The 16,001-nt window shown below is 49.3% G+C and overlaps 1 protein-coding gene across 1 annotated transcript in view; it reads left to right on the top strand.

The window, feature by feature from the left end:
- The window catches only part of SMAD6 (SMAD family member 6), a 78,950-nt gene that overhangs the window by 13,756 nt on the left and 49,193 nt on the right, over positions 1 to 16,001 (top strand). The window contains exon 5 of the mRNA XM_023757815.1: positions 15,716 to 15,807. Coding sequence (XP_023613583.1) covers positions 15,716 to 15,807 — 92 coding nt within the window. The remainder of the gene's footprint in view (positions 1 to 15,715; positions 15,808 to 16,001) is intronic.

Raw genomic sequence — 16,001 nt, 5'->3', positions numbered from 1 at the left:
GAGAGAGAGAGATAGAAACATCAATAAGAATCATTACTCGGCTGCCTCCTGCAGGCCCCTCATGCAGGTCCCCTACTGGGGATCAGGCCCGCAACCCTGGCATGTGTTCTGACCTGGAATCAAACCATGATCTCTTGGTTCGTAGGTCAGTGCTCCACCACTGAACCAATGCGGCCGGACAGTCATAATCTCTTGATCTCTGTCTTCCCAGAGTGGGCCCGGTGTGTAGCTGGCTTAGCAGGAAGGAGCAGACTCCATAGCACCTGCTCGAGGCCCCTCCCCCATCTGGTTCCCAGGAGAGAGCACCCTTTGGAGGCTGGGGGATCTTTGGAGACCCTGGGCCATTGTGTTTGGCTGCCTTTGGGGTCCAGAGGGTCCCTGTTAGTTATTCCAGAGCAGTTTTTGGTCCTGGCCACTGAGCAGGCCACTGCTGCTCTCTCCCGTGGGCCAGGACTTTATGGTTCTCATGAGAAAATTTGGCATCCAGTGGCTTTGTAATTCTAAAGGGGTGACGGAACTGGGGAGGAAGTTTGGGATATCTGATGGGGGAATGATTGAATGGGGCCTGGTAGGCTTTTGTCTGAGTTCCAGTGGTCCCAGTAGGCCAGTGGCATTCCCCATTGTGGTCATCCAGTCCCCTTCCAGGGACCACATGCGTCCCCCCCTGCTCCAGGTTTCACTTCACCATTCAGCTTTCCAGTTTACTTGTGCTGTGAGGGTCTGAGGACTAATGGACTGGCACTGCCCTGCCTCCAGGGAGGTCACAGACTTGGGGCTTGGTGGCTGTCACACTGAAGGACAAGCTCAGGCTCAGGCTGGGAAAAGGCCCAGAGCTGTGCTGGTCTCTGGATGCTGAAGGCAGGAGTCATCCTGCAAAGATGGAATGCAGGGTTGTGCCCCAAGGGCAGGGTGGGAGGCGAGGTGAGAAAGGTGAGGGGAAGAATGTGTTGGGCTGGGGCCAGGGCCAGGGACAAGGTGTCTGATATTCAAGGACAGATGATACTGCTGTTGGTGACAACGGTTGACATTTATTGACACTCACTACTTTGCACTTTGCTAAGTGCTGGTCATTCTTCATCTCTTTGACTCTCACAACCCAGAGACTCAGATGCGATTCTCCCTATTTTATAGGTGAGGAAACTGAGGCTCATTGTTGGGCCAGCTGCCCAAATTCACAAATTTGTAAGTGTTAGATGTGGGATGGGAGCCTGAGCAGTGACTGCCCAGCTCTCCCATCCTGAGGGCCCTGCCTAGCATTCTACAGCAAGGGTTCCCATCCCCTACTGGGAGACACACCCTGGGGGGCCATAGAGGTGATCAGAGGAGCCTGGGGGCAGCCAGTCCCAATTTTAGTACCAAGGATAGGGGTGAGGAGCTGGCTGGAGGCTTCAATGTCACCACCAGGCAAACCTTGCAGACCACCCAGAGCGCTGCCTCCGCCCCCTCAGCTGCCCAGCCCACTCTGTCTCCCTTTGTCCTGAGAGCTTGCCCCTTCTCAGTGCCTTGGGATGGGTGTCCTGCCGGAGTGGGGTGTTTGCAGCCCCACGACAGAGCTGCCCTTGTTTGTCTTGCACGATGACAATCCAGCGCCTGGGTTGGGGCTGTCTATTTTTATCCAGTCCAAGGTCTCCGCTTCACTTTCCTGTCCTGTTGTTGAGGCCACTTTAGAAGGAATGGTGGGAATTTTGAGGCTCAGTCACAGCCAGGCAGGCAGGAACTCATCGGCGGGGGGGTGGGCAGGGCAGGGGTGGCAGACCGGAGACTGTCTTGTTTCAGCTCTCTGCTGAATGGTTGACACAATATTCTCATCTCATATCTACATCACCTCCAAATTTAAATCCGAGAGCCGTGACACTCTGGGTTCCTTGCCTAACTCAGGGCCTGGGGCGCTTTCCCCCTAAAGGTCTGTCTCCTCCAGCCATCTTCCTCTCTGTAAAATCTCCACCCCTTTCCTATTTCCTTGATTTCAGTTTAGTTCCGGGAGGAAAAGCAAGATTAGCTGGTTAAATTCATACTAAGGTGTAAGTGGCTGGTAGGCAACCCTCATTCTGAGCAATTTAAAGGCAGAATATGCCGTAATTCAAAGAATTACAGGATGAAGGGCCATGTGGGAATGGCCATCCTGAGGAGGGCTGAGGGACGAAGGCAGGTTCTCTCAGCTCTTCAGTGCTCTAGGCTAGAAGAACAGAATGAGCCGAACACAAGGAGCTTTGTGCTGTGAGACAAGGAGCAGCTAGGCCAGGCTGGGTGCTGGGTGCTGAGTTCTGGGTCCTTTAATGAGAGGCTGCATAGTGGGGCTGCTTTAGAAGCTAGACCTGCCTGACTCCATGGTGGTGGTGCAGGCTTCTTCAGGATCCAGTGACTTAGCGCTGGTATCCTATTCTAGTGCCTATTGGGTAACAGTTCCAGGGCTTTATTAAGCACCCATTGTGTGCCAGCCATGTTGTAAGCTGCCTGTCATGCGGACTGGGCTGTCCCTTTTGCTGACCTAGGATGTGTGTACCGGTATCTCAGTCCCTGCGGCATGCTGGTTTCTTTAGAGCTGCATCAGCAAGGGCAAGCCCCTCATTTTAAAGAGAAGGCCTGGGGAAGGAAGGGAGCTATGCAGGAACACATGGAGAGTGGCGTCGCAGCTGGATTTTCTCCACCAGTCAGACTGCAAGTTCCTTGAGGGCACAGATCCTTCTCTAGGATTCTTACACTGTGTAGATTGACAGAGTTTGGGAACAGAGGCTCAGAGAGGTTCGGAGAGTGGCTGAGGGCCACACAGCAAGCATAAGCAAGCAGAGCCAGTTTACAACCTAGGTGACTCCATGCTGCCCACCCACCTGCCACCTTTCCTCCCAGTGGTCCCTAAACAGGTACCTTTTGGGGTCAATGCTGTCTGATGTTCATCTTTAGTGCCTACAGGAGCTGGGAGGGGAGTGTTGATGCAGTATTGTCTCCTGCTGCTTCCTGATGCTACGGCCCAAGCATGCTCTCCTCGGATGCCCTCATCTAACAGATCCTTGAGCTCTTAGTTCTCCAAAGTGCTCAGTTCAGTTCAGTCAGTGTGTGCTGAGCCTCTATAGCAGTGGTTCTCAACCTTCTGGCCCTTTAAATACAGTTCCTCATGTTGTGACCCAACCATAAAATTATTTTCGTTGCTACTTCATAACTGTAATGTTGCTACTGTTATGAATCGTAATGTAAATATCTGATATGCATGAAGGTCTTAGGCGACCCCTGTGAAAGGGTCGTTCGGCTGCCAAAGGGGTCGAGACTCACAGGTTGAGAACCGCTGTTCTATAGCAAGGTGGACTAAAGAGCATGGACTGTGCACCAGAGGGCCCTGGGTTCAAGTCCCAGCTGTGCCTTTTCCTATTGTAGGACTTTGGGGCAGCCAGGCCCTGTGCTTAGGTCTGGGGGCACGGAGATAAAAATTGTATCATCTCTGCCCTCAAGGTACTCACAGACAGGTAAAGACAAACACTAGTAATGAGAAGTAGTATAAGAAATGGTCCAGAGGAAGAAGGGATTAGTGATCGACTAGGTGTGGTGGGGAGGTAGACCAGGAAGACTCCCTGGAAGAGATGACATCCAAGTTGGTTTTTACAGGATGAATAGGAGTCTACCAAAGAGACAGGGTTTGGGTGTGGGAGATGTTCCAGGTCCAAGAAATAGCACGTGCAAAGGCCTGGAGATGTGAAAACAAGCCTGATGTTGAGAAGCCAAAGGATGTCAGACGGATTGCAAAGCAAAGCACCAGGTGTTGGTGGGAGACAAGGCAAGGGGAGGCCAGGGCCTGGGCAATAGCTATTAAAAACTGTAATACCCAGAGTGCACAGGTGAGTGTCCAGCTCGGTGAAGTTTTACAGACTGATCACACCCTGGACAACATTGCTGTGCATGACCATGCTCAATCCTGACACGTGAGAGTGCTCATTGCCTGTGGCCTAGGGCCGCTGCATGTCCAGTGAGTGGGCAGGGGGTAAAGTTTTAGCTAAAAAGAGGGTTTCGTTTGGTTTTGGAGGGCAAGAAGGATGTTTTGCCTGGAGTTTGGGCCATCCGGTGTCCTGACATAATTAGATATGAACCTAGATCAGTCCCCGTGGGTTAAGAGCTTCCCTTTGGATATGGCCCATACCTGCTCTCTCTACCTCCCAAGCCAGGCTCCAGTCTAGGGCTGGTGGACAGGTTTCAGGATGGACCCTGAGCTCCTGGGCCAGGACCAGTTTGCCGCTTCCAATTCAGAAATGGCCTCAGACTCCTTGCCTCCTCTTGGGGCGGGAGTGGGGGGAGAAGGAGCCTAAATCAGCAGCATTTGGAACTTGCATCAAGCCTCTGCCTTGCGTTTTTTTAGCTTTGACCAACCAAAGGAAAAAAGAGCCTTCTTCCCTCCTTAAAACCTCCTGGATATTTCATAAAGGGACCCATTCTTCTTGGACCGGTTGTGTAAAGTTGGAATAGAGGTGGTGAGGGGTGAAGGGCAGGAGTGACAAAGGTGACTTCAGCAGTCCTGGGAGGAGCAGGTAGTGGTGGAGGGGTTCTGGGCAGCCTGGTTGGCCATGAAGCATACGGGTTTTACCACAAAGCCAGAGTGGGCTCCAGGCTTGGCTTTGCCTTTTCCCCTGCTGTGATCTCAGGTAAGCTCCTCACTCTCTAATCTCAGTTTGCTCAACTGTGCATGGGGGCCATTGGGTCACTGATCTCAGGGGCTCCTTGATGCTCATGTGTTCTAGGCAGAGGGTACCAGGTCCTGAGCCCTGAGGGGTTGTGTGGAGAACTGAGGCTTCTGGCCTACAGCATCTTAGCTTGTCATCATTGTCCCAAAGCAAAACTAATGTCTGGGACAAGACCATGTGGAGGGAAGGGATTGGTGTCTTGGATTTCCCTCTCCCCCTTTTCTAAAAATTAAAGCTTGGGAATGGAGTGGGGGTACCCTGGACCGATGAAGAATCCAAGGCCCAGAGAGGGAGACAGACTCACCAGAGATCACCAGCTTTTACATCCCCTGGGATCTCTGACAAAGGACACCAGGGCTGGTATGTGTCCTGACTATAGGCTTTGGGGTAACAGGTCCATGTATTGAACATTTATTAAGGACCTACTGTATGCCAGTATCAGGTGATACAAAGTGAAGAACGCCTGGACCTTTCCCTTGAGGAGCTGATGGTCTAGAAGGGGAAGTAGACAGCAAGCAAAGAATCGTGAGTGATTGTGTTAAATGCTGTGGAACTGTGGGCATGGTTTAGCACCAGCACAGAAATTAGAGCAGGGGACTCTGTTGGGGTGGGAATGGCAAGAAGACAAAAGGGCATAGACAGCCTGTCAGATAGAAGGAACAGCTTATGCAGAAGCAGGGAGGTGTGCAGTACCACCATGTGTTCTTAGTTTGTTTGTGGCTAGAAGGTTAATATGTGTGAGATGGGAGAACAGGAAAAGATGAATCCAGAGAGGGCATCTTGAATTTGTTGGAATGGGCTGGATGAGAGGGACTGGTCACTGGGGTCAGGGGGACTTTGGGATGTACTTGGTCCTTGAAGGGCCTTGGACCTTGTCTGGCATCCAGCACAGGGCCTACTCCCTAGACCGAGGTCACTGTGGAATAAATAAATGACTTTGCCTGGGACAAAGGATCCTGCTCATACGATGGTTGCTGAGAGAGATCCAGAGAGAGAGAACATACAAAGATAAAGACAGAAAGATCATAGCACATATTAAAGAATCATAACTAATACAGCTCTGTGCTAGATACTCTCTAAGTGCGTGTCGTACACGCATTCATTCATGGAATCCTCCACACAGCTCTTATGAAGTAGTTACTTTTTTTTTTTTTAGATTTTTAAAAATTGACTTTTAGGGAGAGAGAGAAACATCAATGTGCGAATGACACACCATTGGCTGCCTCCTGCATGCCCCTTGCCAGGGATGGAGCCAACAACCCAGGCATGTACCCTGACTGGGAATCGAACCAGCAACACCTTGGTGCCCAGGATGATGCCCAGCCAACTGAGCCACACCAGCCAGAGCTGAAGTAACCACTTTCATTGGCCATGTTAAAGGAGAAGTAATTGAGGCCCAGAGAAGTTAAATAACTTGCCCAAGGTCACCCAGCTAGAAATCAGTAGAACTAGGATTAGAACCTAGTTAGTCTGGCCCCTGTTGGGTTCCCTAGTGTCTGGCATGGTACCTTCTATGTCCCCTGCAAGATGTAGGACTCACACAGTTCTGGCTCCTTGGGGGCTTCTGTGTCCCTGGTTACCCCAGATTCAGTGTGTACAGTTGTCACTGGGCCCCAGAGCAGCTCTGCTCATAGGATGGTTGCTGGATGAATAAATGAATCACTCGTGAGATGGTGGGTGGGTGGGCTTCTGAGAGGAGTCCTGTTCCTGTCCAGGGCTGCTCGACTCTGAGTTGGAGGCAGATGGCCCCTACACTTTGGGCGGCCTGCATCACGGGGGGAACCGGCAGGTTTTCTCAGGAGACCTGAAATTCCAGTAAATGCACTTGGTTGCATCCAGCCTAATCACAACCATCTGTCTGCCAGGCCCCATGGCTCGCCCTCCTCCTGTCCCTGCTGGCACGCTTTCCCGGGCGTCTGTAACAATCGGGAGCTGCACTTGAAAGTTTCCTTGTCGGGGTAGAGCGGCTGTTGCCAAGAGCTGCTTCTTTGATGCAAAAAATGTATCCCGAAGGTACTTGGTCAGATGTTTTTATATTAAACATTCTCCCTCCGTGGTCCTTGGCCGCCAAGGGAAGCAGAGATGCATGGCTTTTCCAGTTGCCCTTGTGGAAAGAATTCCTGGTGTCCACAGGCCTTTCCCCACACACCCCCAAGTCAGGGCCCAGCACCCCCAGCCAGAGTGAGTCGGGCCTTGGGGGCTGGCACTTCTGAAAAGCAGGGGCTGCCCTGGCCTGAGGGACGGATGCTATCCTCGCCCTGGGTGGAATAGGTCTCAGGTCTGGAGCAGACATCCAAGCCACCATCTCAGACTGTAAAGTGAATCACTGCGGAGATACTTAAAAGGAGAGGATAGCTCAGAGATAGGAGCCTGGGAGCCATCTCGATCTCCCTGAGTGCCCAGGGTAGTGCCAGCACTGGGCAGAGCTGGGAGCAGGTGGAGAGGTGGGCTCTGCCAAGCAGTCACGTGGCCTGAAATCAGGAGGGATTGGGCTGGGCTGGGCCGGGCTGGGCTGGCCTGGGGGCTGTGTGGCTCCTCAGCAGTGCTGGGAAGCAGCTAAGGGGAGGGGCTTTGCTAGCCAGATGTGACCAGTGGGGTATGTTGGGGGAGGGATGGAGGCAGAGTACAGCTGTTCTGGCGCACACTCCCGTTCCAGCCTTTTGGGCTGCATGGGGTGAAATGGGCATCCAGCAGGCACCTTTGTAGACAGGCTGTCCGCATCGGCCATCAGGGTATGCGCCCCAGGAAGTCCCTGACTGTCTCCCCTTCTGCCTGTCTTTACTCACCTCCTCAGCCCGCCCATCCACTGCTTCCTGTAGGACTCTGAGAGCCTACCTTTCTCAGCCTCCAGGCTGGGGCCCAGCCTTCTACTCAGTGACTGTGTGGTTTCCTGCCAACCACATGTCAGCTCTGGGCCTTAGATTTTAGGTCCCTCCCAGGACTGCCTGCAGGGTCTCAGGAGAAGAGGGGACACTGTTGCCAAAACCAGGACTCCAGGTTGCTCTCCGAGGGCAGATGTTGGGAATGGGGCTGGGGATGCTTGACTCAGGCCAGGGCCAGGGCCTTCCCCACGTGGTGCCCAGCTCAGGGCCTGGTGTGCAGTGGGTGTTGGGATTGTGTTTGTGATTCAGAGAGGCCGCGGCTTCTCCACACCCCTGGACTCTCAGCTCACGTTGTCTGTCTCAGGCTCCAGGAGACCCTGATTTTTCAGGGGGGAGGAGCCCTGCCTCCAGAGCCTCTGCTGCTATTTGACTCGAGAGAGGCGCTGAGGAGGGTAGAGAGGGCCCAGGTGCGAGGGACATGGACTCAGTCTCCTCCTACCTGGCTGCTCAGCTGTGTCTTAGCTGCCAGCCCCCTTCCTCACAGGGCATAGGCTGGAGAGAACCCCAGGGCTTCCTCTCAGTCTCAAGGAGTGACACACCTGGGGGCCAGGAGACCCAGGTCCCAGTCCTGGCTCCGTCTCACGTCTTTTTGGTGATGTCCAATTGTTTCCACTCAGCTTCTCCGTCTGTAGGTGGGCCAGGCAGTCTCACTCATTTATTCTCAGCCCTCTTTGCAGACTCCCGTGAAGACTTTTTAAATAGTGGAGACCTCATTCCAGAAGTGGTTGGGGAAGACTGGGCTTCAGGATTTTAAAAATTTCCCCAAGTGATTCTAATATGCAGCCAGGGCTGAAAACACAGGTCTGAATGGACCTAGAGCATCCAGCCATCTTCCCCTCAAGGCAGGAGCCTTTTCTCTATCTGGGCCCCAGCCTGTACTTTGTCATTTCTGGGGACGGGCACACATGGCATCTTAGAGCAGCCTGCTTTGTTTGTGAGCTGCCCGGCTCTGGTCCCTTCTGCTGTGGTATGTGTTCTGGGGTTTAGCGGTATGAGAGCACCAGTGAGGTCACGTCAGACTGTCCCTCTGAGGGTCACCAGGTCCCGACATGTTTGATTCTTGCTACAACCTGGTGGTGTACTTCCAGTTTTCAGGTAAGAAAGCGCAGTCTGGAGGGTGGTAAAAATGATTGCTCCAAGACACTCAGCGGAAAGTGAGCACGTGGAAATGTGGTTTTTGTCTTTGCAGGAAGGCGGGTTCTCTGTGATTGCTCTAGGACAGTGGTCGGCAAACTGCAGCTCGCGAGCCACATGCGGCTCTTTGGCCCTTGAGTGTGGCCACAAAGTTTCAATCGCACTGTACGTGCGCGCCCGCACGTGGTATTTTGTGGAAGAGCCACACTCAAGGGGCCACAGTTTGCCAACCCCTGCTCTAGGAAGCTTGGCCAGCCCCACCTGAGCTCTTATGCCCTCCTTGTTATCCTGATACCTCCCTTGGGTCTCAATAGCTTTACTAAGAATTAAATGAGCTACTCAGCTCTGCCCAGACCTGCTTCTAGACCTTGGAGTAGGAGGGTGTGTAGGGAGTGAAATGGGCTGAATGGGGTGAAATGGGCATCAGCCTCCATGCTGGGGATGGATGACAGGGATGTTGGGGATTCAAGACGTCAAGGGTGAAAAGCCCAGGCTTTGGGGCCAGACAGATCTGTGGTCTAAATCACACAGCCTCCCTTTTGCAGCCTCACTTCACTCCACTTCTGACAAGTGGGCTGGGCAACACCTCTCGGACGCTTTGGAGATCCCACAAGTACCGTCGCTAGCACAGTGCCTGGCACACGCCCAGTTTTCAGTCGATGGTAATTAAGTGAATTGGTAACCAAGTATTAGCATGAGGAAGAGAAGGGCATGAAGGAGAAGATACCTTGGAATCTAATGTAACCCTAGTCCAGTGATGGCGAACCTTTTGAGCTCGGTATGTCAGCATTTTGAAAAACCCTAACTTAACTCTGGTGCCGTGTCACATAGAGAAATTTTTTAATATTTGCAACCATAGTAAAACAAAGACTTACATTTTTGATATTTATTTTATATATTTAAATGCCATTTAACAAAGAAAAATCAACCAAAATGAGTTCGCGTGTCATAGGTTCGCCATCACTGCCCTAGAGAGAGGCCGGTGAGTGCTGTTTCCAAAGTGAACAGTGTGGGCTGGGAGCAGAGCTAGAACTGAAGGAGGAGAGGGTTTCACCAGGCTGAGAGGGCAGGGCACCCCAGGCCCAGGGAACTGCTGGGCAAAGGCAAGGTGATGTGAAATGGTTGTTCTAGGGAGGGGAGTGATCCTGGCAGGGCCGTAAGAAGGGAGGCCTAGAGGGAGGGCCTTGAACACTACCTCAGGAGGGCGGGACTTTCCTCTGTGGTGGGCCACAGCTACATGCCCCAGAAGTCCTTTTGATTGATAGGTAGATTGACTGCAGCCTTAGAAAATAGGTTTGCATGACCCAAGAGTGTAGAGTTCTGTTTGCTTAATGTAAACTTTTTATTGATGTACAACAAGCATGTCAAACTCGTGGACTGCATGCGGCCCACAACAAATATTTTTGTGGCCCAGACAATATAACAGCATGTAAGAAACGTTTTAATAAAAATTTCCTAAGTTAATTTTTACAATGTCCTGTTATACATAATTATTAATAATGAACTACAACGTTCGCTAATGACTGATTACTATAAACGTATTGCATTCATTTCCCTTACACGCCTTATGCGCAGGCACACCATTTCTCTCCACTAATACATGCAGTGAATATTTTAGCAGCTGATGGCCACGTCATTAGTCTTGGACTGACTTGTTTGGTGTGCGCAATAGGAAATATTTCGCTTTCAGAGAACAAGAAAAATAGGTTTATTTGCATTACACTTACTAATTTGTGCAGTTATTCAGTGTCTGGTAAGTTAATGTTCAAGAAAAAATATTAATTTTTATTAAAACGTTTTATTATTTTATGTTAACGATTACTCATTTATTTCAGCTCTTTGTTTTCAGCATGTCTCTATGGAAATAAACCTATGTGTCTATGAAAATTGAAGCTTTTGTATTTTTGTGGCCCACATAAACGTAAACCTTGTTTATTTGGCCCGTGTTAGCCTTTGAGTTTGACATGCTTGATGTACAATATGCAGAAAGCACAAACATCACAAGTGAACAGTGTTTTCAAACCAAATGTATTTGTGTAACTACTGCCCAGATCAAGAAACAACACTGTGTCAGAAGCCCCCTCTCAGGTTCCCTTCCAGTCACTCCCCAGCCCCCCTTGGGCAACTACTAGTAAGCTCTATTCTGACCTGGAACACCATAGATGAATTTTCCTGGTTTTGAACCTGGTACAAATGGAAGTATACACTGTGTTCTTATTTTTTATTAAATTTTTTCTTTTATTTGTGATATAATTGACATACATTGTATTAATTTCAGGTGTACAACATCATGATTTGGTATTTTATATATTACAAAATGGTTACAATGGTAAGTTAACTGCCATCACTACACAGAGTTACAATTTTTTTCTTGTGATAAGAACTCTTAGAATCTACTCTTAACAACTTCTGTATATACCATACATCCGCGTTAACTATGGTCACTGTGCTGTCCATTATATCCCCAGAACTTACTTATCTTATAATTGGGAATTTGTACCTTTTGACCACCTCACACACACCATTCCCCACCCCACCTCTGGCAACACCAATCCTCTGGGCTCTTCTGTATGTTTGCAAAGCCCATCTGTATGGTTGGGACACCTGTGATCGCTCATTCATGGCTGGATAATATTCTCTGGGCACAGACCACGGTTCTCCTACTCTAACGTATGCCTTTCACTACTGCAGGGCACTTAGGTGGTTTCCATTTTCTGGCTCCTGTCCATGATGTTACAATATGTATTCCTGGGCAGGCCTGTCCGTGGACATAAGGACACACTTCTCTTGGGTGTATACTTGGGACTGGGACCTCCGGGCTCCCCATTAATCATGTGGGCAGCTTTATTCCACGCTGGACCGCTGTCCAAGGCCACAGTGTTCAGTCAGGAACACTTCTAGGGGCGCTTTGGTTCATTCCACCCATTTTCCCGAGACCTTGAGAAGGGGCAGTGCCTGTCCTTGCCCCACAGCTCCCAGATGGCAGAGCTCAGTCTAGACCTGGGGTTTCCACGCTCGGTGTCCAGAGTCTCTGCCCACGTGGAGGTGGTGCCCAGTGCGCCGCTCTGAGGAATTCTGGTCCTGGGCTCCGCCTCCGTCCTTCACCCCGAGGCAGGATTTGAGCTCCATATCCTTTTTGAAGGCCCTGGGCAGTGCACTCTGGGAAAAACAAAAAGGAGAAAAGAGTGAAAGGAAACCAAACATGAGAAAAGAAGCGTGTTTCCAATAAACCGGGCCTTTCACCGGTGGCCAAAACATTACATTCCTGGCCCCGGGAGCAGCCGGTCGGGTTTGCTTCTCTGGGTGTACATCTTGCTGGGTGTTGGGTCGGGACTCTCCTCTTGCATCATCCCCAGGACACACAGACAGGCATTGTCTTCTGGGGCTTCGGATCCCTGGACTTTGGGGTGGCATGCCCTTTTTTCAGCGGGCTGGCTCCGCCCCAGGGGGCACCTCTGACAGCAAGCTGCCGAGGCCCTTATGAGGGAGCAGTGTGTGAGTTACTGTAAGAGATTTTCTTCGCTTGCCCACCGCCTTCCTTTCTTGGGTGCTTTGATGGGTTTGAGGTGTTTATAGGCTTGATTCACAACGGAGTTACCAGGGTTTTCCACGGAAATAACTTATTAAAGGGGCCGTGCACACAGCGACATTGAAGTCTGGGGAGGGGTGCGCATCAAAGGCGGCCGGCGGCCCAGCCAGGCAGCGGTTCACTGGACTGGCACTCCAGACGAGGCCAGGAGGGGCAGGGAGGGGGCGGCCGGGGCTGCAGGAAAAACACTTGGGCTTAAGAAAACACTCCCCAGACAAACCCAAATTCAGGTCCATGGGAAAAAAAGGGGGAAAGTGAAAGCCCAGCATCCCAGGCCAGCCCTCTGCTGGAGCCTCCTGTCCAGATGTGGGGACACATGTGGGTGCCTGGCTGACGCATGGTGCCTGACTTTGTGCTGTCATGCCTAGCCCTTCCCTTGGCCCTGGGCTGTTCCTTGGGAGGAAATGCTGAGGCTGCGGGCTGCCTACTGCCTTTTGCCAGGGATGGGTGGGGAGCAGTTAGGGGTAGAAGGATTTTCTGATGCCCTGCCTTCCTGATAGCTCCTCTCCTTTGGTTTAATTACACCCGATTTGTCCTTTGGAGCTCATTAAAGCCTGCCTTTTCCAGGAAGCTGTCAGGAATTGCACAGTCCACAGTGGCTTCTCTCTCCTCTGAACTTTCAGTACTTTTCATCTCTCTACCACTCCCTTGCAGTGAGTTAACTGCCATTGAGTTTATTCGCTGTCCCCAACCAGACTGATCAGGGTCTGGGCCCACCTCTGCCCCTCAGGGAAACTGCTGTCCCTGGTGCCTGGCATTGCCCACCCTGTGCAGGAAGACATGGATTGGAACCTGCAACTCAGTCCAGGCTCTTTCACAGTAATAATGTCAAAAGCCGTAAAAGAAGTAAGCATAATGGCTAAAATTTGAGAGCAAAACATGTAGCGGACACTGTGTTTTTTATTCCTTAAGCCCATTCAGTCCCAATAAGGTAGGTTCTGTTAATTACCCCCATTTTTCAGATGAGAAAACTGAGTCTTAGAGAGGAGAAGTAATTTGCCCAGGGGCACCAAGCTAATAAGTGGCAAAGGTGGGGTTGACTCCAGAACTTGTGTCCCTTGACAGGTCACTTTACCTGTTTGGGCCTGAGTCCCCCTCACATTCTCTCAGTGAGTTTGCAGGCTGGTTGGAGAAACAAGACAAGTCCTCATGAGGCTGCATAAGGTTTGCTGTTTGTTGTTTGGTTTACTGAGATACAATCTACATACAGTAACACTTTTTGAAAGTGTATCATTCTGTGAATTTTGATAGTTATGTTACCATGATCACAATCAAGATAGAGAACATTTCCATTGCCCCAGAAAGCCCCTTGGTGCCCCTTTATGGTCAGCCCTTACCCCAACCTTTAGCTGCTGATAACTACCATCTGATTTCCATCTTGATGGTTTTGCCTTTTCTTGAATATCCTACAAGTGTAATCATACAGCAAGTAACTTATTTATTTTTTCAAATAGATGTTTATTGATTTCAGAGAGGAAGGGAGATGGGGAGAGAGATAGAAACATCAATGATGAGAAAGAATCATTGATTGGCTGCCTCCTGCATGCCCCACAATGGGGATGGAGCCCACAACTTGCATATGTGCCCTGACCAGGAATCGAACCGTGACCTCCAGGTTCATAGGTAGATGCTCAACCACTGAGCCACACTGGCTGGGCAGCAAGTAACTTTTATTATGCCCTTAAAAAACACCCCTCAGAATAATAATTTGAGGTATATCCATGTTGCATGGATGAATGTTTAGGTTATTTCCAGTGTTTTTGATTATAACCATTTATGTTTAGGTTTTTGAGTGAACATAAGTTTTGAATCACTTGAGTAAATACCTAGGAGTAGGATTGCTGTGTGTATGGTTAAAGGTATGCTTAACTTTATAAAAAACTGCCTAATGGTTTTCCAAAGCAATTGTACCATTTTGCAATCTCATCAGCAGTGTGTGAGAGTTCCAGTTACTCCATATTCTCACCAGCATTTGTTAAAAATATATTTTTTATTGTTGATAGTATTACAGATATCTCCCATTTCCCCCATCCCTCCCACCCCTCATTACCCCCTTACCAGCATTTGATATGGCCAGTTTATTTTTATTTGGGTTATTGTAATAGATGTGTAGTGGTATTTCATTGTGGTTTTAATTCACATTTTCCTGATGACTAATGAGGTTGAACATCTTTTCATATACTTACTTGCCAGCTGTACTGTACCTCTTTGGTGAAGTGTCTGTTTAGATCTTAGCACATTTTTTATATTGGGTTGCTTTCTTATTGAATTTTGAAAGTTCTTTACATATTCTGTCAGTCCTTTAAAAGATGTATTTTATAACTATTTTCTCCCAGTCCATGGTTTGTTTATCTTTTCATTTTCATAATGGAGACTTTTGAAGAACAGAAGTTTTTAAATTTTCTGAAGTCCAATTTATTCGTTGTTTCTTTTCATGCTTTTTGTGTTGTATGAAGACGTTGCCAAACCTAGGGTCACAAAGATTTTCTCCTAGCAATTTTATAGTTTTAGGTTTTATATTAAGGCTTATAATCATGTTGAGTTAATTTTTGTATATGAGATAAGGAGGTCCAATTGTTCTAGTACCATTTGTTGAAAAGACAACTCTGTTGAGTTATGTTGACCTCTTTGTCAAAAATTAATTGATCATTTGTGTTCTCTTTCTGGATTCTACTCTGTTTTATTGTCTATGTGTCCATCCTTTTACCAATACTGCACTATCTTGGTTACTGCAGGTTCACTCCATTAGCATGAGTCCTCTTTTTCAAAGTTGTTTTGGTTATTTCAGGCATTTTCATTTCCATATTAATTCTAGATTCAGCTGTTGATTTATACAAAAAAAGCCTGCTGGGATTTTGATTGGGTTTGCATTGAATCTATAGATCAGTTTGGGCAGAATTGACATCTTGACAATATTGAGTTTTCCAGTCAATGAATATGGTACAGGCTCTGTACATTTAGGTCTTTGATTTCTCTCATCAGATAATACAGATCTTGCACATTATTGTTACATTTATACCAGTGTAGTTCATGCTTCTTGGTAGTATTGTACATTGGAAAACATACTGTAGTTATTTAATTTTTGGATGCCTGGCATTTTAATGGCTCTGGTGCTTTGCCTCGGGTGCCATGTTTCCAGAGGAAGTTACAAAATGGAGAATTTTTTTCTCTTTGACGCTCAGAAACGTCACTTCTGCCTCCTGCCATTCCCTAAGATAGTCAAGCGTGAATTTATCCTACCGAGTCAGATGTGACATCTTGGGTGAGTTGCTTAAGGCTTTGGGTGTCAGTTTCCTGTCTGTACAATGAAGGCAATGGAGAGAAGTGGGTCAGATGACCTGGTGGTGAGGTCCCTTCCAGCTCTGAGCTTGATGTTCACATAAACTCCAGGCTGGGAGATTTAGAAGAGAGCTGAGTCTGTCTTAGGGAACCCTCTCATTTCACAGAACTGAGAGTGCACAACACTGGCCTGGGCTTGCACAGCAGCTGATGGGAGTACAGGACCCCTGGCTTGGACGGGGAAAGACAGCACAGCATGGTGAGTGGGAGGTGACCGCACTGCCACAGCCAGGAGGGAGGTGGGGAGGAGGGAGAGAGAGGCTGAGAGGCGGCCACCTGTGCCTGCTGCCAGAAAGCGGCTGGGAGCCGTGGCCTTAGGAGTGGCAGTTCACGTTGGCTGTTTTCAGAGTATAAGAGCCACTGTGCTCAGGGTTTTGGCTGACCTCACCCCCA

The sequence above is a fragment of the Myotis lucifugus genome, unplaced genomic scaffold (genome assembly GCF_000147115.1).
Source record: "Myotis lucifugus unplaced genomic scaffold, Myoluc2.0 scaffold_115, whole genome shotgun sequence".
Classification (NCBI taxonomy): domain Eukaryota; kingdom Metazoa; phylum Chordata; class Mammalia; order Chiroptera; family Vespertilionidae; genus Myotis; species Myotis lucifugus.
This window is presented reverse-complemented; position numbering and strand designations above follow the sequence as displayed.